Source organism: Echiichthys vipera, assembly GCF_963691815.1.
Source record: "Echiichthys vipera genome assembly, chromosome: 8".
NCBI lineage: Eukaryota > Metazoa > Chordata > Actinopteri > Perciformes > Trachinidae > Echiichthys > Echiichthys vipera.
Window position 1 is genome coordinate 31686255 of NC_139833.1, and position 25803 is coordinate 31712057.

The 25803-nt window shown below is 42.9% G+C and overlaps 1 protein-coding gene and 1 long non-coding RNA gene across 4 annotated transcripts in view; both read left to right on the forward strand.

The window, feature by feature from the left end:
- Positions 1 to 2691, forward strand: part of cep192 (centrosomal protein 192) — a 49102-nt gene extending 46411 nt beyond the window's left edge. For 2 of the 3 annotated variants that reach the window (XM_083918466.1, XM_083918468.1), the window contains 2 exons: positions 326 to 384; positions 1393 to 2691. In XM_083918466.1, coding sequence (XP_083774592.1) covers positions 326 to 384; positions 1393 to 1525 — 192 coding nt within the window. In that variant the 3' untranslated portion in view covers positions 1526 to 2691. The remainder of the gene's footprint in view (positions 1 to 325; positions 385 to 1392) is intronic. The other variant, XM_083918467.1, reaches the window with a different exon arrangement.
- Positions 2692 to 7475: 4784 nt separating this feature from the next.
- Positions 7476 to 25803, forward strand: part of LOC310950354 — a 38756-nt gene continuing 20428 nt past the window's right edge. The window contains exon 1 of the long non-coding RNA XR_014593287.1: positions 7476 to 7612. This is a non-coding gene — a long non-coding RNA (uncharacterized lncRNA). The remainder of the gene's footprint in view (positions 7613 to 25803) is intronic.

Genomic DNA, 25803 nt, shown 5'->3' on the forward strand with positions numbered 1-25803 from the left:
CTAAAAATATTTTCGAAACTTAAGTAAAATGATATTATACAACTCTAGAATTGAAGAAAAATTTTTCACAAACAAAAAATTTCAGCGCTTAAATGTGCTTAACAGTTCTCTTGAGTATGGGTTGGTATGTTCTTACCTAAGAACTAATACCTAATAGGATAACATTAGTGAATGTGCATGAAGTGGGTTTCAAGAAGAAATGTATTCATACTGTTCTTCCATATTGGTAATACAAATTGCATGACTTGATAAATGTTATAACCCCTAACAGTTGTCATTGTGCTTGGCATGGATTTGATGTGTGGCTTCTCTAATTGACTTGCAGCTGAAATTTGTAAACCCTATGGAGCCCTTCTACATCAAGCATTCCAAATATTCCCTGAGGTGAGTCCAATGGTCATTATCCCTGACAGAAACTCTCCATACCACACTTTTGATAGAAGCTGGATGGCACATTTGGATCTGAGCTTTATAATCTTTATTATTATCTTCAACTGTAACTAGTGCCTACCCTTTGTTTTTACTGCACTTCCATTTTAGGGTTTGTGTGGTCTACTGTTAGAGATGGTTCTACCTAGACTCCTCTCATGGGACTAAGTAGCTAGGTATTAATATTCAGTAAGGAATAGTAGATACAACTCAAGACATGCTCTGTGATGCAATCACAGAGTCTGTGTAATGTTATTTTCCCATTGGGATTGCCCGCTGTGGAAGGTCCTGTGAGATGCTGGGACCTCGAGGATGATTTCTAAACGCTACTTCAAAGAGTGGTGATGTTTTGCCTAACTCTGGTCTTTGAAAGAGATGCCTGGCCACAGGTACCAGCTGTGCTGTGCTCTGCAGATGTAGAACTGTGTTCAGAACTGGCACGTGTTTCGTATTGTTGAAATAGAAAAAATAATAATAATGATATTGGAAAAATCATTGAACTTTATTTACTTCAACAAAAATAAACATACCATTGTATGTCGTGACTTTTTATCTCCATTGTTGCCAAGTGTTGCCACAAGATAAATGTGACTCAGCTCTACAGTAGGTGTGTAGTGAGCACTGTTCTGTGTGTGTGGATTTGTGGTGGCCCCAGCATGTTGTGGCTCTTGTCATGTACTATTATTTCCACCACCTCCTCACTGAACATAACGTACCCCTGCTGCTCCATTTATTGTCTGTTTATATGCTGTAACATTTTGTGTGCATGTGGATTAGAGTTGGACATTTTCCTTTTTTAATACAGTGTTTAAGGTTATCTTTGTCATAGTGTAGTAGATTCAGACAGTGCAATATAAGTGCTTTATAAGATTTAAGGTTTTAGTGTATTCACGCTCAACATTTCAAATTCAAAATCATCTTTTTACAGTCTATTAACTGACGTTCTTCTTTCCCACCCATTAGATCACAGCACTATCTGAAGCTACCCGTCCAGTTCAAGCCCAGTACTGCGGGCAGACACGCTGGCTTGCTGCTCATCCAGTCAGAAACAAGTGGAAGTCTTGTTATTCAGCTGACCGGTGAGGCATTGCCTTGACTCTACCATCCTACATGCCTCCTCCTCATGCTGGCTGGCTTAGGGTGGACTTTCTTACCTGTGCTATTCATCATGGGACAGGTGAGAGAGGAAAAGGAAAAAAATAAAAGCAACAATAGACTTAAATCCTTCCTTGTCATCAAATGTGCAGGTATAGCTCTAGAGATATATTTAGAAATATGCAGCTGATTGACTGAAGATGACTGAGACTCTACTGTCAACACAACCCAGTGTGCATCTGGATGTGGCACAGGTGTCCTCAGCTGGCCCCTGAAAAAGGATTTTGCCTAAAGCTGAAGGATTTGGTCTAAGTGGCTCACAATTAGTCTGCACCAATCTGACATTTCACAGAGCTAATGACTTTTGTCACTTCACTGGATCTGGTATTTGCCTTACCCCTGAGTCATGCCACAAGGCAGCATTGTTGTTGCCATGGCATCTGTCAGACAGTACCAGTCTGAGTTGGTCACAGGAATGTCTTTGTCTCTTGTTTGGTAACATGGTACATCACATAAACTCTTTCAAACTTAGATCTGTGCCCATTTCATGAGATTTTCCTCATCTTCTGCACTGCTGTGGTAACTATGGAAATGTTTCCTCATCATGCAGAGCCCCCCTTCACAGTGGCCTTTGTCAGCACCATGTGTTAACTTCCCAGCAGCCAAGACTCCAAACAGTCCAGATGTACTTAATTTAGTCATGATCACTACAGCTCACGGCAATATTAGGATGGTTAATGATTGTTATTACATGCTGAAAGAGCTTCCCTCTGGTAGGGTTGTTGTTCGGCAGCCTGCCAGGCCTGCTTAGTATGGTTGCCATGGCAAAACCGTGTTAATCACTGTTCCAGTCACAAGAAATTACCTCCCCATTTCCTCTTTTGGCTCTGGGGGTAATGGCTAAAATTGCTTGGGGGTCTTGGATTCACATCCATAATCGGTTTTGGAACTGAAATGGCATGGGGAAATGTACATAAACTTCATCAAGGATGTGTTGTTAACCTGTTAGATGCCACTCATTGTGACACTTTGGAGATTTAAAAACAATAATCAAGCGTTACCTCCCTGCTAGTAGAGTGAGTATTGATATGAAGGCAGTATATTTTGTCACAGGCTGCTCTCATCATGCCCCGATGACTATTCTGACCTATTTTGATTTACAATTTGCACATGCTTTAAATAGTATATGATGTAATATATTGTATGTACACATTTTGAATAAAGTTTTGTGATAAATTGCTTGGCTGTCAAATTATTTTAATTCATATTGCTGGCAGAGGGGTAGTTATTGGAAGATATTCATTAGGAAAGAAATATGGTTGACAGGTAGCGTTCTGTTTATTTCCCTTCCTAGTTTTCCTTGGGTGCAGGTGGTTTGGTTTTTTTGGCCTTATAATTAAGTGTCCTGTATACAGAGGACACTTAAAGCACGTACACATTTAGACAAACATTAAAACTATATAAAATCAGATTAAACTAGCAGTAAATATAGTTTTGATGGCATGCGTGATACCATGCAGCATATACAGTTGTGTTCAAAATAATAGCAGTCCCACATCACTAGCAAGATAAATGACTGTTTTTGTTAGAATTTCAACTTCTACACTGCAAGTAAGTTTCTAGAAGCTTCAGTAAAGGTATAGGAAAACCAACAGACCCAACATGCATGACGTACATGCTACTGATTCTGTGAAACTGAATCATTTACTGAAGGGGGGGGGGGTTCAAAAAAATAGCAGTGCTGAGTTCAATTAGTGAGGTCATTGATTATGTTAAAAAAAAAGGTGTTAAACAGGTGGCCCTTATTTAAGGATCAAGGCAACTGACTGCATATATGCTGGCTGTGCATTTGTCCTTGAAAAACAGAGCAGAATGGGTCGTTCAAGACACTGTTCAGGAGAAGAGCGTTCTTTGATTAAAAAATTAATAAAAGAGGGGAAAACATACAAAGAAGTGCAGAAAAGTATAGGCTGTTCAGCTAAAATGATAGCAAATGCTTTAAAATGGCAGCCAAAACCAGAGAGGCGACGAAGAAAAAGAAAAACGACTATGCGAATGGTTCGGAGAATAACCAAAATGGTAAAGGCTCAGACAATGATCAGCTCCAGGAGGATCAAAGAAGAGCTAAGATTGACTGTGAGTACTGTAACAATCAGACGACGTCTATGTGAAGCCAAGCTACCAGAAAGAAGCCCCCGCAAAGTCCCATTGTTAAAAAAAAGACATGTACAGAGGTGGTTACAATTTGCCAAAGAACACATTGACTGGCCTAAAAAGAAATGGCATAATATTTTGTGGACTGAATAGAGTAAGATTGTTCTTTTTGGGTCTGAGGGCCACAGACAGTTTGTCAGACGTCCTGCAAACACTGAATTCAAGCCACAGTACACAGTGAAGACGGTGAAGCATGGTGGTGCAAGCATCATGATATGGGGATGTTTCTCGTACTATGGTGTTGGTCCTATTTATCGCATACCAGGGATCATGGATCAGTTTGGGTACATCAGAATACTGGAAGAAGTCATGTTGCCGTATGCTGAAGAAGAAATGCCCTTGGAATGGGTGTTTCAACAAGACAATGACCCAAAACACAGCAGCAAGCGAGCAAAATCATGGTTCCGGACAAACAGAATTCAAGTAATGGAGTGGCCAGCACAATCCCCGGACCTTAATCCCATTGAAAACTTGTGGGCTGACATAAAAAATGCTGTTCATGAGGCAAAACCAAGAAATACAGAGGAATTGTAGAACGTAGTACAATTGTCCTGGGCTGCAATACCTGTTGACCTAACAGAAGTTGGTCGACTCCATGTGCCACAGATGTGTAGCAGTTATCACAAACCATGGTTATGCAACTAAATATTAGTTTATGAATCTCAGGAAAGTTTAATCTTCAAGCCTTTCTTAGTTTATGCAGTACATTTTTGAGTTTTGTGAAGAAAGATGTCAACACTGCTATTTTTTTTCTACTTTTTTGATTTATATATACTTTCTGTCAAATATTATCAAATTCAATTACTTTTTTCCACTTTTCTGGCTTTGAAATAGAATGTGCAGTGTCCCCTATGCATTTGTGTTCATTAAAATACAATTTATTTGAAGAATTTTGAGGTTTACTCACCTTTTTAAACACACTGCTATTATTATGAACATAACTAGATGCTGGACATAAAGATGAAGTGAGACTGACTGCCTGGACTGTCTTTCCAGTCCAGCCAAATCGAAGCGTAAACATGAATTCAATTTAAGGTTAGGTTTAAATTCCTATGTGTTCTGACCCTGCTTTACATTTCAAATCGTTTAACTCCATACTCTTTACCAAGACCTCAGATCAGACAATCAGATGTTCGAAGTTGTACGATCCAGACTTGTTCTAGCTCCAACACTGGAACGATCTCCCCTTCAGTGTCTCACACTTATACTATGGACTTGAATTTTAGGAATTGTTTCTCATTTTTACTCCAATGGTTCTATGCTCTATGTATATTGAGTGTTAGTTCTCTGTTTGGCATCACTTCTTGTATTGTATGATACTGTATTTTCTGTGCACCTGTGAAGCAGCTTGCAACTCTGGTTTTATAGAATTAGATGATGCGTTTACTAACTTATAATGCAATACGCCCATATCCAAAGCAAGTGCATTTGAACAAAAAAGAAGAGAAGCACCTTTTTCAAATGTTCTGAAGCAAAGCACTGAGCTGCTTCTGTTTTTGTACACGTGATCATAGACATAAAGAGTAGACGCCTCATCGAACGTTGGGCCTATTGGCGCTGACGAGCGGTGGAGCCGCCATCTTGGCCCGGTCGCCCGCTCCACTCAGTGTAAGGACAGGACACGGTTCAGCGTATTTTAATATTCATAGTGGGATTAACAGTAATAGAATATTCTGATATATGATATATGTGATGTATGATTGGTGTTTTACAAACACTATAAATATAAACACAACAATAGAAATCATTTATAGAGTATTAATAGGCTATATTTCATACATGAATACATAAATCTCTCTCTCACTCACTCTCTCTCTTTCTCTCTCTCTCTCTCACACACACACACACACAAACACACACACACACACACACACACACGCACACACGCACACACACACACACACGCACGCACACACACACACACACTCAGAGAAAATTAAAATACATATAAATCAAGAGTATCAATACAATTAGGTCAGAGAGAGAGATGACATTTTGGACACATCTAAATACAAGTCAAACAGACACACTTTCATTTAAAGCACTAAAAAAAAAAACAAGAGCCGAACCCTATATGTTAATAAATATTCAGAAATGATCCATGCTCTGCCAGTCGCATAGTCGTGGTAGTGGAGAGGAGAGGGAGGGTCCACATTTGAGCGAGTGTGTGTGGTATAAAAATATATATAAAATTTTGTTAAATCGATCATTTTCACACTGTTTTGTTCTTGCAGTTACCAATTTGAGTGTAGCTCTAATTGGTTAAGAAAGTGATGTTGTAGGAGAACTTTGTATAGTATCTAAAATGACTGTGTCCTTTGTTTTTAGGCAAGGTCTAATTATGTGAATGTCTTCTTTATAACATATTTTAATTATGTAGTAATTGTATTTAATGTGCAAACGAAAACACGGGGCATAGTTCAGTAATATCCATTTTAAATTATACAAACCATTTAAGATTTTTCCTTAGTTAAATAAATGTATGATTTTTTCAGCTCCTGTGGTACAACTGAACCAAAAAAGCCTGGACTCATCAGTTCTGCTTTACAAACATGTGACGTTCGTCCTGCTTTAAGTGGAGATGTGGAGAACCAAGTAAAAATGTATGGGACATTTTGTTCAGCTGTGAGAATATCGGGCACACAGTGGAAATACATGTTCACGCTTGCCTCGTAAATCTCTAATTCATTCTTTATAATAAACCCCACATCATGTTGCTCCTGTTTGATGAAACAGTTTAACAGCAAAGGATATTGATCAGATTCTGCCACTTCTCCTTTGATAGTCTAAACTTTTTTTTAAAAAGTGACATGACATGAAAAATTACCTCATAATTCATGTCAATGTCATGTTCAATTTTTAAAAAAAACAAACTGAGAATATCTGAGGTGACCTGAGATGAACTGTCTCTGAAGTGTCCTCCTCTCATGAAACCACAGCACATCCTCCGCTGACCTACTGCTGGAAATGTGCAACCATTTACACTAGACCACATGTACGACAACCCCTCTCCTCCCTGCTTCTCCTTTCATATCTACACAGGCACGCGCGCGCACACACACACACACACACACACACACACACACACACACACACACACACACACACACACACACACACACACACACACACACACACACACACACACACACACACACACACACACACACACACACACACACACACACACACACACACATCTGGCCGGGGGTAAATTAACTAACATTCCCACAGAGGCTAATCTCCACGCCTCTACTGTGACAAGATAATAATAATAATATAATAAGGGACAGCAGCTCCTCTGGCAGCTAAATATGTATCTACCTGCCACAGCCTGAGGGACTAACTATAACATTCAAAAATGCATGGATTTATGTATAATTGTTTAAAATTGTACTGTACCGTACTGATTATGAATTGTAATATTGTAATATTAGATTAGAGCAGGAATACGCTGCACAGTGCTCTGGCATCTTGTTCCTTCTGCTGCTCAACTCAGAGGCTCAACGAGTCACTCATAGAACTTATCTGGGATGATGACCGGTCCAAGATGGCGGCCGCATTTCTCGCGGCCCAGCGTTCGATGCGGCGTCTACTCTTTATATGTCTATGCACGTGATCCTGACCTGTGACCTGAGAAGCAGCGGAGTCCAGTCGGCTGCTGTCTGGGATGGAACCTGCAGGGGTCGCCAAAGCTTCATCATGAGCGCGGCTGTCAGCAGCATGTAGTGTACAGTAGGGCAGCTGAGCTTTATTTTGCTCCCCAGACTGGAAACCACTGTAGGGCAGTTGGACTTGACGTCTAGCATCACACCATCACAGACTTTAAGTAAGCAGACACGGAGTATTAGCACGTTAGCGACTGCATTCCCAGGTAGGAAGCCTGACACATTTGCTTAGTTCTGTCTGTACACTGGTGTATTTTTGAATGCATACTGCTGCAGACGGCTGGAGGAATGTTCTGGTTATCTTAGCTGGTGTGGGGTCTCACTTTGGGCCAGACGGCTGAAGTTGCTGTTCAGAGTTGGGGCTACTTTCCAAGCTGCGCCAGACAGCTGAGCTAAGCTAACACGGCTAAGTTAGCAGCAAGCGGGGTACCCCTGGTTTCCATCCATTTACTGGGGCCACAGCGCAGCACCAGTCCGCTGTCTCTGCCCCTGTCGGGTAACACTATTTTACACTATTTATTGCCCTCAGTGTGAGCACACACACACACACACACACACACACACACACACACACACACACACACACACACACACACACACACACACACACACACACACACACAAAAGTTTGTTTTCTGTGTGTCTGGTGTGTCGTCAGCTGCCCTGCCCTGTTTGATGGACAAGCTAGCTGGGAGACTAGATTTGAAATGTAAACCCTGAGCTGTCACTGGTGTTTTAGGCCAGGCGCCACGGTACCCTGTGTTTTTACAGACATAGGACGAGTTGGTCCAGAACTGTGTGCTGTGTTAAACTGTAGTTGAGTAGGGTTTGGGAACACAGAAACATCAGCATTCATTCATACACATCCTTTCACCATGATCAGTGAAAAAGTGATACTGCCCCCGCACCTGTCACACTGCACCCTCCCCGTCCACACAAAACCTCTCATCTTTAAGATTAAGAGGCTGGTGAGGGTTAAACTAACAGTCCACATCAATCATAAGGATGCACTGCACCCCAACACTTCATATCATAGCAAAGTTGACCTAATTTGGTCTACCTTGTAAATCATTCCCCCACTGACTAACTTACTACAGCAAACACATTAGCCTTTTTTTTTTAATTTAGATCTCCTTCTGTCACAGATATTTGCAATTTCAAACATTCTCAATATGCATTTCTTTTAGTATCCACTATGACTTTCTGATGTCATTTTGCAGACCCATGACCCAAAGTTTAATACTGGCAGTCTTGTAAAAACATGAATGTATATGACACGAACTGGCCTCTCTGACTGTCTGCTGTATGCACTGATTTGGTAATAATATGATGACGGACTCTTTTTCTCCTGTGTGGGTCTCGTAGGGATAAATAAGTGCATGCTGAAGGTGTGTGTTGTTCCCTGCCTGGCTGGTTGGCTGTACTGTACATTACCCCTCGCCCTGCCTACCATGCCAATGCTTGTCCTAAAGGTTTCAGTCAGGGACCTATCCGGCTGTAAAGTCTGACGTAGCACCCTTTCAAAGTATGATTTCCGGGTCCAAATGCAACGTTGAAACAAAACCGACAACGTTCGAACCATCACCTTGTTTTTCAGTGAGACACCTTTTCATCGATAGGAAAGAGGTAAAATGACAATTGCGTTGTAACAAAGCACTGCAGCGTTGTAGAATTTAATAGAAAGGGGCTCTACATTACTACTTAACAGCCGAAGAGGAGGAGGAGTTCTCCAAGCTAATGTTTCCTCTGTTTGGCTGCTGCTGCAGCGGTGGTGACGTGAGCTGTGCAGGTAAAGCTCGTCAAGTTGGGTTCAATAAAACTACGCCTGTGTATAATGATGATGCATGAACATGTTTAAGTATGGAGACATGTTAATATTGCCAACATGTCAGGGTTTCATACTGTATAAGACATATAGGAATTAAAGTATTAAGGGATAATACGGATGTTAGTTTGAACTGTTTAATCATCTATATATTGAATCTTTTCTAAACATTATTTCTAGTAGTGTTGGAACATCCACTACAGTCTACTCGTTGGCATTTGTTTTTGTACGCCCTGAAAAAAATGCTTTAAAGTTCCCTCAGTGTAATCATTTATTCAACTGCCAGTCTGCCACCACCAGCCGTACATCATCTCCACTCAACCCATTGATTTGTCGTATCCGTTGCGGCAACAAGTGTCATCGGGACCTCCAGTAAGATTCTACAGAATTTGTGCTGGAGCATGCACAAAGATTCACACTGGCACTTACTGGCCTTACAGACTTTCTTGTCACAGTATGATTGTATGATGAGTATGATTGAAATCAATATCAAAACATTAGTAAAAGTGCTTTGTATGGTAAATATATGCAGAAATCACATATGAAATAATCACAATTTAGAACTAGGAGCACTTCTGCTCCCTACTCAACATTTGAGGAGCATCAGCAAAAAAATGCAATGCAATACAACCCATTTATATTTTGTGCACCTCCCAAATGTATTGCTGATAAATGCTTTGGTAAATAGCTAAATAGAGTTGATAAAGAGTAATTTTACCAGAGTTTTTTTTGTATTTGGTGGGAAATTCATGTTAAACAAAATATTCATATTAGAGTAGTTTTTAAATACTCGAGTGCTACATTCCTCGTACTTTGCATTGTTTTGTACTTCTCTCACAGCAGTAAAGCATAAGGGTCCAAATCTGCATTAGACTGACTCTTATCTGTTTTCTGTTTCTATCAGACCTGTACAACAAACATATATTCATCCACTATTTGACTTGTTTTACTATCCAACTAAAAAGTGTGTATGGCCACTCCATGATGGAAAATGTTTAAAGCATTAGAATGTGTCAGTAAAAAAAAGAAAGTGTGTGTGTGTGTGTGTGTGTGTGTGTGTGTGTGTGTGTGTGTGTGTGTGTGTGTGTGTGTGTGTGTGTGTGTGTGTGTGTGTGTGTGTGTGTGTGTGTGTGTGTGTGTGTGTGTGTGTGTGTGTGTGTGCGTGTGTGTGCGCGTGTGTGTGCGTGCGTGTGTGCGCGTATGCGCGAGAAAACATAATCACAAACGGCAGTGATACTAGACTATTTCTCATAGATATAGTGCATTTGCAGATTTTGAAATGTCCCCATGTTGGAGGTAAATATTGGGGCAATTGAACCTTCGGGAGAACCACAAGGAGTGGGGCACGACAATCATAACAGTTTGGCAATTATGGGATGCATATTTTATCATTCATTAGATTTCCTTTATGTCACCTATAATATATCCTTGTTATTGTTTATAATAGGTTATTGGTGTGTCTTCCTGCCAGATTCACTGGCGGCACGATAAGGAAATAGACCAGACGCCAGAACTATCACGGTGCAGATCATGAGCCGGTTGCATCGTGCTGTCTGAACAGCACAATTGGTTGGGCACTGAAAGGACGCGGGCAACGCTTCTGCCACCACCTCCAGTGTGAACCTGGCGTGTACAACACACACACACACACACACACACACACTCACTTCCTGTCTGAACCCAAATAAAATGACTATCAAATCTATTTAGCTATTTACCAAAGCATTTATCAGCAATACAGTTGGAAGATGCACAAAATATGAATGCGTTGTATTGCATTGCATTTTTTTTTTTTGCTGGTGCTCTTCAAATGTTGATTAGGGAGCAGTGTGAACCTGGCGTGTACACACACACACACACACACAGAAATTCTTACTCCCTCCTGGTGTTTCACATGATATATTATACGATGATGGGATAATATTCTAATTAGTCTAGTTTTAAAATTTAGTAGCACTGTCTCCAAAAATGGTTGCAAACTGCCTACATGTTGTCAGTGTGGAGCCCCGACTGTGTCTGCTTCACACAGCTCACTGTACAACTGCTTCTAAGAGCCAGACGTCTTTGTGTGTGTGTGTGTGTGTGTGCGTGCCCGCGTGCATAACCCCTGCCAATTAGCGGCTTCTCACCTCTCGAGGTAAGAGGCCGAGCATGTGTCAGACAGAGGAGGGAGACTTGACGGGGCTTGTCTGCCGCTGACAGCTCAGCCTTAACCTGAACTCACATTACTTTTCTCTCTCACACACAAACTTCAGTCTGAGCACTGAAGAACCCCAGCTCTCACACACACACACACACACAAGCAGGACCTGAGCTCCAGCCAGTTGTTGATAATAGCCTTCTCTGTCTCCGAGCTCATGTGACACACCAAAATGCGACAGTATGGTGTTGGTGGAGCGTGTGTGTGTGTGTGTGTGTGTGTGTGTGTGTGTGTGTGTGTGTGTGTGTGTGTGTGTGTGTGTGTGTGTGTGTGTGTGTGTGTGTGTGTGTGTGTGTGTGTGTGTGTGTGTGTGTGTGTGTGTGTGTGTGTGTGTGTGTGTGTGTGTGTGTGTGTGTGTGTGTGTGTGTGTGTGTGTGTGTGTCGTGTCGTGTCGTGGTCGTCGTCTATGTTGTGTAAAATAATGTAAAAAGTGTGTGTGGAAACTAAACAGCGTGAAGTGCTGGAGCAGTAGCCTGTGTGAACAACTAACCCAATCCATCTCATTCAGAGTTTGTTCAACTTTCTCTCCTAGGAGCTGTTTTCTTCATATAATCATCCAAAACTGATTGTTCATACTGTTGTTTAATGAATCAAGAAAAGTTAATTATATTTATACAACTAGATCAGTTTTCTGAGTCAAATCGTCTTTACAACAACTTGAGAAGGTTTTGCAAAACAGCTTGATACCACAGTTTCTTTTAAGTACTTTGGCAGTCCATAAAAAAAGAATAATTATTAGAGATAAAGCAAATCCTTTGAAAGCACTACAAGCAAGATTTTCACATTCTGGCCAAAGAAAGGAAAACATTCTGAACATTTCTATTCCATTATCACTATTTTGAACATTTGTTCTTGGCAAAGTTCTTGCTGAGTACATCCAAAATAGGTGTGCTAGTCAAAGTGCTGATCGAAGAACTTTTTTGCCAAAACATGGTATATTCTATAAGTGCTACCTGCAGTCACAGCATTGATAATTCACTTCAGGTTTTCAGGACTGGAACTTGCTTGGCATAGCAATTTGTCTTGATTTGAGGTTTCATGGGTTGTGCAAATAGTTTGCTAGATTTAAGCCTATTTATATAGCCTAGATGTTTTTTTTTCTTTTCTTAAATATAAATATTGCAGGCTGGCTCCATCATTAGCTATACCGAGCCCCTCGAAGGAGTAGAAATATTAACACATCGTAATTAGGGCTGTGTATACAAGGATGAAAGTTCTCCATCACTACGACAGATTTACGTCAATTGGAGCAACCATGTATTACATCAGAGTAGATAAAAATAGGATTTTAGAGGACAAAACCCAGAACCGGCTGTCTCAGGTTATGTTATGCCCTTGTTATACCAGTAGATGGTGGTAGTTAGCTCTGAATTCAGGTGGGGCTCAGGATACAGACTGCTGTCCACACAAGCTCTTGCTTTTCATTTCAGCATTCGTGAACAGGTTAGAGCAGCCACACAATTTGCCTGAGCGATAATAACGGTATTGATACTATTGATATTCTGTATTGATACTGTCCAGTGGTTGTTGTGGTTTGTCTTGATTGGATGTTTTAGTTGGATGTATTGTAAGTATTTTGTCAATGCCATATGTCAATATGTCAATGTATTGTAGTGGATTTGCTAAATAGTAGTGTTGAAAGTTTGGTGCTCCTTCAGAATCAGAATCAGAATCGCTTTTATTCACCAAATGCATCAATGGACAAATGAATTGGAGGTCATCCAGTGCTTAGCACAGAACTTGACACAGACAGTAAAATACGCATAGTTCTAAAAGGCATGATTAAAAACAAGCCTTGATAGTAAAAATAAGACATGATATTAAAAACATAAAAAAAAAAAGAAGGTAATAATAAAACAGTAAAATTCAGACTCCTGTTTAAAGGAGGGGTGGGGGGAGCAGTCATTTGTTTAGCAGAGAAATAGCTTTGGGGAAAAAGCTGATTAGGTGGTGTGAGGTCCTTGTCCTGATGACACGGTACCTCCTACCTGAGGGGAGCAGCTCAAAGTCAATGTCATTTGCAGGATGAAGCTGATCAACAGCAATTTTACCTGCCCTCTTCCTGACCCTGTCCAGTCAGCTTCTCTGCTTTGTGCATGATGTTTTGCAGCCTGTTCTTCTGGTCGACTTCATGTTCTTTCTTACGAAGTAAGAATAGTTTCCACAGTGGCTCTGTAAAGCCTGGACCAAACGGAGCTGGAGACGTTCAATTTCCGTAGCTGTCTCAGGAAAAACCTTCCACTGTGCGCTCTCCTAATGACTGAGGAGGTGTTTTTCTTCCATTTCAGGTTGTTTGTTATTGTGGTGCCTAAGAATTTGAATGACTCCACAACCTTGATAACCTTGATGCTTATGGGTAGTAGAGGGGAGGCGGAACAGAGGAAGTCTATCAGCATGTCCACTGTCTTTTTTGGGTTGATTTCCAGAATAATTTTGTCACACCACATAGCCATATGAGAAACTTCTTGCCTGTAAGCAGAATCGTCGTTGCCCTTGATAAGACCGACCAACGTGGTGTCATCTGCAAATTTAATCAGCTTGATGGAGTTGTCTGAAGTGTAGTCATTGGTATACAGTGAGAAGATAAATGGTGACAGCACGCTGGAGAGGATCAATGGCAGAGTGGTCTCAGACGAGGGGCCAGACTAAGAATGGTTCACAAAGCCTCTATGGAACAACGAGGAAGAGGAAGAGAGACCCTGCCAGCCCGAAAAAGTGAAGTGGCACCTCCCCCCTTTCCATCCCACCATTCGCAGGCGCTGCTGCACGGGAGGCATTGAAGGTGAGGGGCCTCGACTGACCAGACACGGGCAGCAAAGGCTGGCTCTGGGGACGTGGAATGTCACCTCTCTGTAGGGGAAGGAGCCGGGGCTTGTGCGGGAGGTGGAACGCTACCAGTTCGATCTGGTGGGGCTTACCTCTACACACAGTCTCGGTTCTGGAACCGTACTCCTGGATAGGGGTTGGACCCTATTCTTCTCTGGAGTTGCCCAGGGTGTGAGGTGCTGGGCGGGTGTGGGGATACTCACAAACCCCCGCCTCCTGGCTGAGTGCCGCGGTGTTGGAGTTTACCCCGGTGGACGAGAGGGTCACCTCCTTACGGCTGCGGGTGGTAGGGGGGGGAAACCCTGACTGTTGTTTGTGCATATGCACTGAACAGCAGTTCAGAGTATTCGGCCTTCTTGGAGACCCTGAATGGAGTCCTGCATCGGGCTCCAGTACCCCCCATAGTTCTGCTGGGAGACTTCAACGCCCACGTGGGCAATGATGGAAACACCTGGAGAGGCGTGATTGGGAGGAACGGCCTCCCTGATCTAAATCTGAGCGGTCATCTGTTATTAGACCTCGTTGCTAGTCAAGGATTATCTATAACTAACACCATGTTCGAACATAAGGATGCTCATAAGTGTACGTGTTACCAGAGCACCCTAGGCCAAGGTCGATGATCGATTTAGTGATCGTATCATCTGATCTGAGGCTGTATGTTTTGGACACTCGAGTGAAGAGAGGGTCAGAGCTGTCAACTGATCACCATCTGGTGATGAGTTGGGTCAGAGGATGGGGAAAGAGTCTGGACAGACCAGGTAAGCCCAAACGAGTAGTGCGGGTGAACTGGGAACGTCTGGAGAGAGATCTTCAACTCACACCTCCGGTGGAGCTTTTCTGGCATCACTGTGGAGGTTGGGGGCATTGAACCGGAGTGGGCAATGTTCAAAGCTTCCATTGCTGAAGCTGCAGCGGTGAGCTGTGGCTTCAATGTCTTAGGTGCCTCAAGGGGCGGTAACCCTCGAACACCGTGGTGGACACCGGTGGTCAGGAAGCTGTCCAACTGAAGAAGGAGGCCTTCCAGGATATGTTATCCCAGAAAACTCTGGAGGCAGTTGCAAGGTACCGACGGGCCAGAAGGGCTGCAGCCTCTGCTGTGCTCTGCTGTTTAAACTAATCTATACATTGCTAATGTGGTAAATGACTATTCTAGATGCAAATTTCTGTTTCTTGGTGCAATATCTACATAGGTGTATAGAGGCCCATTTCCAGCAACTATCACTCCAGTGTTCTAATGGTACAATGTGTTTGCTCATTGGGTCAGAAGGCTAATGGATGATTAGAAAACCCTTTGTCCAATTATGTTAGCACAGCTGAAAACAGTTTAGCTGGTTAGAGAAGCTATAAAACTGACCTTCCTTTGGGCTAGTTGAGTATCTGGAGCATCACATTTGTGGGGACGATTAAATGCTCAAAATGGCCAGAAAAAGAGAACTTTCATGTGAAACTCGACAATCTATTCTTGTTCTTAGAAATGAAGGCTATTCCATGCGAGAAATTGCCAAGAAACTGAAGATTTCCTACAACAGTGTGTACTACTCCCTTCAGAGAACAGCACAAACAGGCTCTAACCAGAGTAGAAAGAGAAGTGGGAGGCCCCACTGCACAACTCAGCAAGAAGAAAAGTACATTAGAGTCTCTAGTTTGAGAAATAGACGCCTCACAGGTCCTCAACTGGCAGCTTCATTAAATAGTACACGCAAAACGCCAGTGTCAACATCTACAGTGAAGAGGCGACTCCGGGATGCTGGCCTTCAAAGCCATATCTGAGACTGGCCAATAAAAGAAAAAGATTAATATGGGCAACAGAACACAGACATTGGACAGAGGAAGATTGGAAAAAAGTGTTATGGACGGACGAATCGAAGTTTGAGGTGTTTGGATCACACAGAAGAACATTTGTGAGACGCAGAACAACTGAAAAGATGCTGGAAGAGTGCCTGACGCCATCTGTCAAGCATGGTGGGGGTAACGTGATGGTCTGGGGTTGCTTTGGTGCTGGTAAGGTGGGAGATTTGTTCAGGGTTAAAGGGATTCTGAATAAGGAAGGCTATCACTCCATTTTGCAACGCCATGCCATACCCTGTGGACAGCGCTTGATTGGAGCCAATTTCATCCTACAACAGGACAATGACCCAAAGCACACCTCCAAGTTGTGCAAGAACTATTTAGAGAAGAAGCAGGCAGCTGGTATTCTATCTGTAATGGAGTGGCCAGCGCAGTCACCAGATCTAAACCCCATTGAGCTGTTGTGGGAGCAGCTTGACCGTATGGTACGCAAGAAGTGCCCATCCAGCCAATCCAACTTGTGGGAGGGGCTTCTAGAAGCATGGGGTGAAATTTCTCCTGATTACCTCAACAAATTAACAGCTAGAATGCCCAAGGTCTGCAATGCTGTAATTGCTGCAAATGGAGGATTCTTTGACAAATGCAAAGTTTGAAGGAAAAAAAATATTATTTCAAATAAAAATCATTATTTCTAACCTTGTCAATGTCTTGACTATATTTTCTATTCATTTTACAACTCATGGTGGTAAATAAGTGTGACTTTTCATGGAAAAAAATTTCTGGGTGACCCCAAACTTTTGAACGATAGTGTATGGTCATGAAAGCTGAGTCATGACCAAAAGAACGAGGTCGCAGGTACAAGCGGCCAAAATGGGTTTTCTCAGGAGGGTGGCTGGAGTCTCTCTTAGAGATAGGGTGAGAAGTTCAGCCATCCGTGAGGAACTCGGAGTAGAGCGACTGCTCCTTTGCGTTGAAAGGAGCAAGTTGAGGTGGTTTGGGCATCTAGTAAGGATGCCCCCTGGGCGCTTCCCTAGGGAGGTGTTCCAGGCACGTCCAGCTGGGAGGAGGCCTCAGGGAAGACCCAGGACCAGGTGGAGAGATTATATCTCCACACTGGCCTGGGAACGCCTCAGAATCCCCCAGTTAGAGCTGGTTAATGTGGCCCGGGAAAGGGAAGTTTGGGGTCCCCTGCTAGAGCTCCTGCCCCTGCGACCCGACCCCGGATAAGCGGTTGAAGATGAGTGAGTGATGAGTGATTGAATAAGTAATTAATTAATGGTAGTACTGTCATCTTTATTGCAGAAATATGGCCTATATTTGAAAGTGACAATGTCATCCATTGATTGAAGTTGATCTGTATAATCACTAGTGTTAAATTAACTCTGAGAGCAGGGCTGAAAACTAACTTTTTGGCTCTCCTGCCAAAGGGATCGGTAGATGAAAGAATCTACTGTATAAGTAAATTCTTTACCAGCCAAATAAATTGCCTTTTTTTGTTGCATATCCATCTTTTTCATTCCTTTTCATTGAAATAACAGTATTATATAGCAATACATGCTTGGAAAAGGGACCAAAGTATTATTTAGAAATACATTGTAATATTATTAAATTAATATAAAAACATTGCAAATTAAAAAAAGTAACATTGCAAAACTGTAACAAAGGAAACACTCATTAATGACTCATCAGAACTACAGATGGGACCCATCCGATCCAGTCTGGATCTCTAATCACAACTCCTCATCATCGTCTTCAGCAGACATCCTCTTTGCACCACCATCCATATATAATATATTATAATAATTTAACAGTCGGGCCACCTGCTTCTAACTGAGCTCTCATGCCACAGCGCCATAGCTCTGCTGGGATCTTTTAGGTAACCCCTTTCACAGTCAGCAGTGGAGGAGGGAAGGAACAGGACCAGGTCAATGACAGCCAGCAGGTCAGGTCAGGAGTGCTGATGGCTCCTGTTCACAGTGGCCCAGGACATGTGTGGATATGACAGGAACTTTGGCTCTTGGTACATCAAGGACCACTGTTCAATCACATTCTCAGCATGGATGCCAGAGGTCTTCAGGACAGGCCTGAAGTGGTTCACCAGTGTCTCCACTTTAGTGTCACCGAAATCTAGAGTTGTACACATAGGTCCACATTACAACAAGCATAATGCATGTTTTATTTTTCAAAATTAAAATATAATGACTGTGAACTTAAGTGCTCTGCTGTAGTACTTAATATAAAAACACCTGCTGCTGCATCTTCTGACTCTGGCCAGTTGGCAAAGCTGACGAGCTTGGTGACACACAGCACACCTACACGAAAATCCTGGAACCTGTCAGTCATACTCTCAACTATCCTGTCAAGCAGTTTAACTCTAGAGGCGACGAGGTTCTGGCTGTCAGTGCTTGTCAGTGAAATTCCCTCATAGCTGTTGTTGTTGTCCCTCATAGCTGTTACTGTGGCCTTCATGGGCCCTTCTCTGGTGAAAAAAGGCTAATTTTTACTATCCTATCAGAATAAACCTTTACAACGCATTCACACAATCTACCCCTCTCTTGTTGGAATCATTGTTATTAATAAAATTCAGTCAGTTAGTTCCTATTACTTCTTAAATGACCATATACCTGGTTTTATACTTCTTGAGGACTGCCTGTGTTACACTGAAGCAGCTGAGAGCCTCAGCGATGGTGATGGTGAACCTCTGGAGAGAGATGGACAGGCTGCTCAGGTTTGTTAGTCATGCAGGAATCCTTAGGAGCGGATGAATATAGCCTCCCTGGCAGTAGAGTAGTACCTCCGGGCTTTGGCCTGTTGGACTCCTCTGACATTTTCAGCATCACTAGACTGAATCTGAAATATATCAAGAACAAACACATACAAGAAAATTACTAACTTTTTTTTCAAAAACACTTATCAGATAACACCCTGATAGGCACTGTAAGTCACATATTCCTTTTGATATATTAATAATGCCACTACCTGTTCCAGATGTTGGACAATCCCCTGAAAGCCCTGTAGGACGTGGTCCTAGACGGTAGGAGGTGTCCTACCCATCAGGTCCCACCGATCCTTGTAGGCACCCGTGGTTTGTGCCTGAGAGCCTGGAAGCTGTTCACCAGGTTAGCTCTATTCAGTGGACTGGTATGGTAGAACTTGTGAGGCCACAGGCTAGGCATACGTTGCTGTTTATTAATGGAGAAGAGACGGGCACACACGCATTGACGAGAACTCAATTGGAGAGAGCGGAGGAGCTCAGTGGTAGTAGGGGAAGGGCGTGAGAGTTGTAAACATTTGAAATTTGACTCTTGAGAAACATTTGAGTCAACTCGATCTGCCAGACTTGCCGCCTGCAGCTACAACCCCCCCCCCCACATTTTTAAAAAACATTTTCAGAGTTTTCAATGGGACTTTGAGGATAAAAAAAAGAGGGCCTTTCATTTGGAAGAAGAAGAGCCAGTGCTAGGGCAAGGAAGGGATGATCTAGAGGATGAAGAAAAACTGAGGGAACTCTCAGAGCATCGCCTGGCTGAAATAAGGGTAGGTGATTTTTACTTTATCAAGATCTCCGCAATAGAGCATGTAGAGCATGGTGTGCAATTAACACCAGCTATGACCTCAATTCAGTCAATCTTGCCTGTAGTACGCTGATGAGTTTGTGTTATTACTAATTTGTCAGGAATATATTCAACCATCAGTCACTAATATGGTCTATTGTTGTTCAAAAAGAAAACATGGGTCGTGTATTTGAGAATATACCAGACACTGGTCATTAAAAATGTATCAATTTTCTTCGCTACGAAACACTCATATTCATATTCCTTGTTGTTCTGCATACAGGCTGAAAGAGATGCCATGACCCCAGTGGAGAGGGATAACCTTCTAATGCAGTCCTGACACGTCTACCTGGGGTTCTGTTTGACATTTGGGCAATGAGAGACACCTGAGCGTCCCAATCCAGAGGCTCCAGGTCCAGGACCTCCATTATGGTGTACCTGCAACAACTGTTTTTACACGGCTACTGACCTTAAATGTAGATGTTGCAGACAAGCACCAGACCAGTGCATCAGCTGGATGGCCCACATGCAGCTGTTGTGCTTAGAAAGAGGTGTCCTCAGATTATCAAAGACCCTATGTATTGAGCTCAAATAAACCCCCAAGACCCAGGAACTGAGCACCGGGAGTTGTGGCATGCAGCCTGTATGCAATACATCTTGTGGCAGCATGGACGATTGGGAATAGGGAACAGGGGACAGCGTGGTTATACCCAGCTGGTGTGTCTGGCGTATACAGGATAAATTATTATTATACAGGCTTTCACCCTAACAGATTGTAAAGCTAAGTGAGTTATTTGTGTGTTTACATTTGGTTGATGTTTACAAGGACCTTTTTATGGATGTGATGTTTTTTTTACCCATGCACATGTTTTTAAAAGTACTGTAACTGCTGTCTCAATCCTGTGGGCCCACCACTCGTAGTAGGAACCGCTGGGGTCGGGTGCGCTGCTGGGTGGCAGTGAAGGTTAGGGGCCTCGACAGACCAGACACGGGCAGCAGAGGCTGGCTCTGGCCTGGAGTTGCCCAGGGTGTGAGGCGCTGGGCGGGTGTGGGGATACTCACAAACCCCCGGCTGAGCGCTGCGGTGTTGGAGTTCACCCTGGTGGACAAGAGGGTCGCCTCCTTACGCCTGCGGGTGGTAGGGGGGAAAACTCTGACTGTTGTTTGTGCATATGCACCGAACAGCAGTTCAGAGTATTCGGCCTTCTTGGAGACCCTGAATGGAGTCCTGCATGGGGCTCCAGTAGGGGACGCCATAGTTCTGCTGGGAGACTTCAACGCCCATGTGGGCAATGATGGAGACACCTGGAGAGGTGTGATTGGGAGGAACTGCCTCCCTGATCTAAATCCGAGTGGTCGTCAGTTATTAGACTTCTGTGCTAGTCACGGATTGTCTATAACTAACACCAATCCTGAACATAAGGATGCTCATTAGTGTATGTGGTACCAGAGCACCCTAGGCCAAAGGTCGATGATCGTTATTTTGATTGTATCATCTGATCTGAGGTCGTATGTTTTGGACAATCGAGTGAAGAGAGGGGCAGAGCTGTCAACTGATCACCATTTGGTGATGAGTTGGGTCAGAGGATGGGGGAAGCCCAAACGAGTAGTGCGGCTGAACTGGGAACGTCTGGAGGAGGCCCCTGTCCGAGAGATCTTCAAGTCACACCTCTGGCGGAGCTTTTCTGGCATCCCTGTGGAGGTTGGGGGCAATGAACCGGAGTGGGCAATGTTCAAAGCTTTCATTGCTGAAGCTGCAAAGGTGAGCTGTGGCCTCAAGGTCTTAGGTGCCTCAAGGGGCGGTAACCCTCGAACACCGTGGTGGACACCAGTTGTCAGGGAAGCTGTCCAACTGAAGAAGGAGGCCTTCTGGGATAACATATCCAGACTCCGGAGGCAGTTGCAAGGTACCGACGGGCCAGAAGGGCTGCAGGAGGAGTTCGGAGAAGTCATGGCGAAGTACTTTCGGGCGGCACCAAGGTGCTTCTGGAAAACCATTCGACATCTCAGGAGGGGGAAACGGGGAACCTTCCAAGCTGTTTACAGTAAGGACGGGACGCTGGTGACATCAGCCGATGAGGTAATCGGGCGGTGGAAGGAGCACTTTGAGGAACTCCTTAATTTGACTAACACGCCTTCTTTTGTAGAGGCAGAGCTGGAGGCTGATGGGAAATTATTGTCAATATCTCTGGCGGAAGACACTGAGGAAGTCAAACAACTCCACAGCGGCTAAGCCCCAGGGATTGATGAGTTTCGTCCAGAAATGCTGAAAGCTTTGGGTTTGGAGGGGCTGTCTTGGTTGACAGGTCTCTTCAACACTGCATGGAAGTCTGGGACAGTGCCAAGGGAGTGGCAGACCGGGGTGGTAGTTCCCCTATTTAAAAAGGGGGACCAGAGGGTGTGTGCCAATTACAGGGGTATCACACTACTCCCTGGTAAAGTCTACTCCAAGGTGCTGGACAGGAGTGTTCGTCCTATAGTCGAACCTCAGATTGAAGAGGAACAATGCGGATTCCGTCCTGGACTTGGAACAACGGACCAGTTCTTCACTCTCGCAAGGATCCTGGAGGGGGCCTGGGGGTATGCCTATCCAGTCTACATGTGCTTTGTGGATCTGGAGAAGGCATATGACCGGGTCCCTTGGGAGATACTGTGGGAGGTGCTGCGGGAGTATGGGGTGAGGGGTCACTTCTGTGGGCCATCCAATCTCTTTACACCCAAAGCGAGAGCTGTGTCCTTTGCGTTGAAAGGAGCCAGTTGACGTGGTTCGGGTATCTAGTAAGGATGCCCCCTGGGCGCCTCCCTAGGGAGGTGTTCCAGGCACGTCCAGCTGGGAGGAGGCCTCGGGGAAAACCCAGTTAGAGCTGGTTAATGTGGCCCGGGAAAGGGACCCCTGCTAAAGCTTCTGCCCCCGCGACCCGACCCCGGATAAGTGGTTGAAGATGAGATGAGTTGAGATGTAACGGACTGTAGTGACTATTGATGTTAATGTTAGAATGTGATTGTAGAGTGAATCACCCAGAGATGTCTCTCAGGTCAGTGAAGTTACATGTGGTTTTTGAGATGCTGTAAGTCTGTAGTTGGTTTAGAGAAGAAGGGGGGTAGCCATTGAAATAGCGGGAGTTGTGGGATGGTAATAACGTAAGAGCTAGTGTGTAAAGAGATTTTTAGGGCTGTGCTGTTTTGGCGTAGGCTACGGCCCACAGTAACCCATGTTCAGTCAGAAATAAAGCTGCAACAAACTGGATAAAGTCTCACCGTCTGATCACTGAGGGATGCTACAGTACTTTATTACTGCTATATTGATTTACCAACATGTTACTATTTAAATATTTCCTGCTGTAAAACACTGTTACATTTATTTGAAGATATAACAATTACCATTTGCTGACATACAGTGCATTAGAATGTGTTTGTAAACTCCCTCCAAGTCTGAGGTTGACCTATGTAACCACACATTGTTCAGAATTAGCAATACATGTTTATACTGTATAACACTCCATACATTACAAAATAGACTGTGGATATTCTGTGTGATAAGTCCACATTAACAAATAGGAACCTGCCTGAAAGTGGGGAATTTTGGCATGGCAAGTCACACAGCAGATTGGCGACTAATTCATCAAGGATCTTAGAGAGAAAAAGAAGGTTAGATATAGGTCTATAGTTGGCTAGAACCTCTGGATCAAGACTGGGCTTTTTAAGAAGAGGTTTAATTACAGCTACTTTAAAAGACTGGGAGATAACCTGCTGATACAAACATATTAATTCTTTAAGTAACCTAGTTGGAATAGAGTCTAGGAGACAAGTAGAAGGCTTTGATGCCAAAATAGTAGAGGTTAATTTGTTACTGTAGAAAAGCAGTCCAAGAATATATCAGGTTGTACAGTTGTTTCTGAGGTTCCTTGGTTTGAAGAAAAATTGGTGCCAAGCGAGTTGATTTTGTCCCTAATAGTTATAATTCGTAAAAGTCATTAAAGAAGGTCATGAAGTCGTTACTACTGAGGGTTATAGGAATACATGGCTCAATAGAGCTGTTCAGCCTGGCTACAGTGCTGAAAAGAAATCTAGGATTGTTCTTATTCTCCTCTATTAAAGATGAGTAATAGGCTGTTTTGGCATTACGGAGGGCCTTCTTATATTTTTTTAGACTTTCTTGCCAAACTAAGTGAGATTCTTCCAGTTTGGTGGAACGCTATTTACTTTACAATTTTCACGATACTTTTCCTTTTCAAAGTTGAAAACATAAACTTTCTAAATGTGTACCAGTTTATTTCCTGCTGCAGTTAATGTGAATGAAATCAGGACCAAAGCTGTTGCCTAGCAATGGAATTCCATTAAAAAGGCCCTTGAGCTAAATACATGTTAGCTTACCGGTAGCTTGCAGCTGCAACTACTTTTCAAGGCACCATGGCCACAGTCGGAGATGACGGAGAAACAGCAGAAGTGTTAAGTCCTCCTCCATGCCTGAAGTCACCAGTTTGGAAACACGTTGCCTTACCTGTGAGTTATGGAAACAAACAACCAATGGTGAAAAAATTGTGAGCTCAGACGGGACTTCATGGTGCATTTGGTTGCACCTCATAAATTGAGATACTCAAACTGTTGTTGTAAAGTACCCTTCCCTGTAAATTTACCATTTGAAGTGTTTTTGTGTGAATGTATTGAACATTGACATTTTTTTTCATGTAAATTATCTACTATGTTATTCCTTCATCTAGGGCATAGACTTTTAACCAAAAAGTGGCAGGCAGTGAAAAAAAGTTAATTTCAAACCCTGGATACAACAGCATATGCTGTAATGGCAGGTTTGAAAAATACACCTCACCTGTGGTGCAGTGCACAATAAAGTCAATAGGTGGCAGCCACGAGCACGGGCATGCACACATGTATGAGCATGAGCATTGCGGCGGTTATGAGACCATTTAAGCAACTGTTTCTCGCAACAGACATTTAAAAAGATGCTACTGAGGGGTTTTGCGATGGTCTGATGTGGTGGTGAGTGTTTACTACAGATTTGGTCAGATGAAAATATTCAAAAGCAGTTGACCCTAAATTGTACATCGCTGTTGTTGTGAATCCTGTGTTGGACATGGTCAAACATCAACATACATATTGTAGGTTGCAGGCAATATCCAGCCCTAGAGTATATAGATGATTTCTTTGATGAAGTTTTTTGATTGATTGATTTGGATTTTGTAGGAGTACATAATCTGCATATAGGCGGATTTTATGTAAAGTTGTATAATTTTATTGGTGGTTGGACACCTGTGATATTGTGGTTTTGGCATATCACTGCTGCTAATGGTCTGATAAAAAAAGTGCAAATAGTGAAAGTGAGAGTGGACTTCCTTGTCTTGTGGAGTGTGCAGCTTTGTGAGGTTAGCATGATTGCTACCCTTGGTGTGTTGTAATATGTTTTGATCCACTGATTAAATTATTCTCCAAAACCAACTTTTTTAAGATTTATTTATCTTACCCCTCTAAGTTGCTTCCGTCATGTCAGGGGTGAACGGAAGATTTGTCATCTTCACAAATTGTAGGAATGGGCCCCATAATTTCCAGAAGAGTGCACTCAGTGCATTTGGCTTTATTTTCTCCCCAACTACCTCTGACAGGGTATTGAAATCTCAATCCAATAATTATGTAGAGATGGACACTGCCAGAACCTATGATCTAAGTTTGCGGGAGATTGCATACACCTATCAAGTTGGAGTCACATCATCATAGATCGTAGCCAGTCGAGCCTTAGCATAATAGGTACAGTGTTCAACTTTGCACTGAATAAGACTGTGTCTTGCACAAATGGAAGATTTATGTACCCGTCTCAAAATCTCTGTCCAGACTTCCTCATATATTGCCATCCCCAGATCCTCCTCCCAGTGTGACTCAATTAAGCCTAGGGGCTCCGAGCGTAAAATATTAATTTGATTATAGATATATGAGATAGAGCCTTTAAGAGTAGGGATTGGTGTCAGGAAAATGTCCACAGCTGAATCAGATGGTACATTAGGAAAGCTAGAAAAAGTGTCATGAACAATGCTGCAGACTTATAAATATCTGAAGAAATGTTGCTTAGGAAGTGAGAATTTATCTGAAAGTTGTTGAAAAGTTGCAAAGACATTATTGATGTGCAGGTCTTTAAAGTTATGAATACCAAAATGTATCCACCGTAAGAAAACACCATCTATGAGGGAAGGAGGA